Genomic DNA, 3,186 nt, shown 5'->3' with positions numbered 1-3,186 from the left:
TGCAACCTCTGCTTCCCAGGTTCAAGCGATTTTTTTGCCTCAGCCTCCCAAGTAGCTGGGATGACATGCCCACACCCAGCTAATTTTTACATTTTAGTAGAGACAGGATTTCAACCATGTTGGCCAGGATGCTCTTGATCTCCTGACCTTGTGATCCGTCTGCCTCAGCCTCCCAAAATACTGGGTTATAGGTGTGAACCACCATGCCTGGCCTTTTCTTAAAACATGGGCCCACTGCTGCTGTTTTTGCCATATTCTCTTGGTTATTGTCAGTCAAGCCTAGCCCAGATACAAGGGCTTATCAAGGGATGAATACCAGGAGACATGGGGTGGTAGTGTTGGGGTTCAGGGGTTTATGGGAGCCCTCAGTTCCTTTGAGAGGACCTTTCTCGAAAGTTCTTGGTCTCCTGCTCTCTCAGGAATGAGAGAGGGGACCATAGTAGGTGCTCTTGTAAAGTAAAATACTGGACCCCAAACAAAGTTTGTGAAAAGTGATTTTATTTAGGTACAGAAAAAAAAAGGAGAAGAGGAAAACTTCCACGAAGAGTGTGGAAGGGGACACCAGAGGGGAAATCTGGCCTGGTGTGGGGACAAGGACTTTTAACCTGGGAGGAATTGTCTCCTTCTCCAAGCCTCCCCACTCCGGCCAATGAAAAGAGTTCCTTTAAACTTCCACTGGAATGATTGACTTTTGATCCTTTCCCACGCCCAGGAAAATTAAAACAGATACTATTAAATCTCCCGGATGGAGAGAGATGGGAGTGGGGCATGGTGCTGAGAAGTTCTTGCCCTTAAACCTATGCTTCCTTGTGGACCCTGGAAAGAGAACACATTCCCTTAGTAGTATTATTAAAACAACCCTCTTCCACAACCAGTTAGGAAGATATTGCAGTAATCAGTAATCCAGGCAAGTGTTTATGACAGGATGGAACACGTTGGTAACTGTAGAGTTGATAAGAGACAGTCAGATTGTGGATATGTTTTAGTGGTAGAAAAAACAGGATTTTAAAATATCAGGTGTACATTTTGTCAACAAAAAAAGGTAGTCATAAATGATTACAAGATATAGTGGAATAGATTAAAGGTGAAAGATTTTCAGGGAAAGATAGAGAAGAAATTTAGTTTTCAATATGTTGAGTTTGAGATGTTTTTAGATATATAAGAGAAGGTGTAGGGTAGCAGTTATATTTAATAGTTTCACCTTTTTGTCTGGGGGGATATAGTGGTATTTAAAACTTGGAGAATGAATGAGATCACCAAGGGACTAAATATAGATACAAAACGTAAGAGGAACAAGGACTGAACCCTGTGTCCCTTCAACTTAAGAAATCAGGGAGAAAAAGAGGTGAAGGATGTTAAGAAGGTACAATCAGTGAGATAGTACAAGGAAAATAAAAAGAGCATGGTATCCTGCAAGCCAAGGAAAGAAAGCATTGTCTAGTTTGAGGGAATAATCAGCTGGTGCCGTTATGTGAAGTCCTATTAGGACTGAGAACTGAGAACTGACCATTGGATTTTTTAGCAAGATGCACATTTTTTGGTGATCTTGATAAGAGCATTTTTGCTAGAATGGGTTGAAACCCTGATTAAAGGCAGTGAGAATTAAACAGAGAGAAAAGGAGGTATTCCTTTTGAACTAGATTTTAAGGATCATTGAATTATTTATGCATGTAGAAGGGGTAACAAGTTTTCCAGCTGCAGTAACCACGTTTAATGTAGGGCTTTTTAGTTTATCTTAAAGATTGTGGACTTGGGCCGGGTGTGGTGGTATATATCTGTAATCCCAGCACTTCGGGAGGCCGAGATGGGCAGATTGCTTGAGCTTAGGAGTTTGAGACCAGCCTGGGCAACATGGTGAAACCTCATCTCCACAAAAAAATAGAAAAATTAGCCGGATGTGGTGGTGCACACCTGTAGTCTAAGTTACTTGAGAAACTTAGGTGGGAGGATTGCCTGAGCCCAGGATGTCAAGGCTGCAGTGAGCCTAGATCATATCACTGCACTCCAGCCTGGGCAACAGACTGAGACACCCTTCTGCCCCCACTCTTTCACACACACACACACACACACACACCCAAAAAAGATTGTATACTTTTTTTTACAGGCCAATGACTTTAACCTTTTGTTGCTACCCATAAGTTTAGATAATTTTTGTAAGTATTTTATTTTTTATTTTATTATACCATCTATCTTGTTAATAGGCACATCCACTCAGTACATTTTATAGAATATGTAATGAGTTTTTGCTTTTTTAGAACATGATGTAGTTCATAATTCAAAACAGTAGATAGCTATTAGGATTCAATATACCTTTTAAAAATTATTTCTAAATTTTTGTTTATTCTGTTTCTGGATATGATATAGAAATTGCACCAGCAGCATTCAGCACTTTAACTACGGCATCAGTGGAAGAATCTGAAAGCACATCATCTGCTCGAAGGCGGGACTCAGGCATTGGGGAAGAAACAGCCACTGGTTTAGGAAGCCATGTGGAAGTAACTCCTCACACAGCACCTCCTGGTGTCAGTGCAGGCCCAGATGCAATCAGTGAGGTACTATCTACTCTTTCTTTAGAAGTCAGTAAGCCTCCAGAAACCAAAAATGATAGAGGAAATGAGTTGGACACTAAGGCTACACCATCAGTTTCAGTTTCAAAAACTGTCAATGTGAAAGACATTCTCCGAAGCTTGGTTAACATACCACCAGATGGAGTCACAGTGGATCCTGCCCTTCTGCCACCAACCTGTCTTGGAGCCCTTGGTGATCTCTCTGTGGAACAAACTGTGCAGTTTAGATCATTTGACAGGTACTGAAAATAGTTTTTCATTTGGTATGTTTCTACATCTGACCCTTGAATAACATGGGGGTTAGGGATGCTGACCTCCTGTGTAGTCAAAAATATACATATAACTTTTCACTGCCCCAGAACTTAGCTACCAATAGCTTGTGTTTATCAGAAACTTTACTGATAACATGAACAGTTGATTCACACATATTTTGATTGTTATATGTATTTTATACTATACTCTTAAAGTAAGCTAGAAAAAAGAACATGTTATTAAGAAAATCATAAGGAAGGCCAGGCATGGTGGCTCATGCCTGTAATCCCAGCACTTTGGGAGGCTGAGGTGGGTGGATCACCTGAGGTCAAGAGTTCAAGACCAGCCTGACCAACATAGTGAAACC

General features: G+C 41.0%; 1 protein-coding gene across 1 annotated transcript in view; it reads left to right on the top strand.

The window, feature by feature from the left end:
• The window catches only part of LRBA (LPS responsive beige-like anchor protein), a 727,560-nt gene that overhangs the window by 168,894 nt on the left and 555,480 nt on the right, over nt 1–3,186 (top strand). The window contains exon 30 of the mRNA XM_037740751.1: nt 2,365–2,806. Coding sequence (XP_037596679.1) covers nt 2,365–2,806 — 442 coding nt within the window. The remainder of the gene's footprint in view (nt 1–2,364; nt 2,807–3,186) is intronic.

This window comes from Cebus imitator, unplaced genomic scaffold (genome assembly GCF_001604975.1).
Source record: "Cebus imitator isolate Cc_AM_T3 unplaced genomic scaffold, Cebus_imitator-1.0 Scaffold4, whole genome shotgun sequence".
In the NCBI taxonomy this organism is placed as follows: Eukaryota; Metazoa; Chordata; class Mammalia; order Primates; family Cebidae; genus Cebus; species Cebus imitator.
This window is presented reverse-complemented; position numbering and strand designations above follow the sequence as displayed.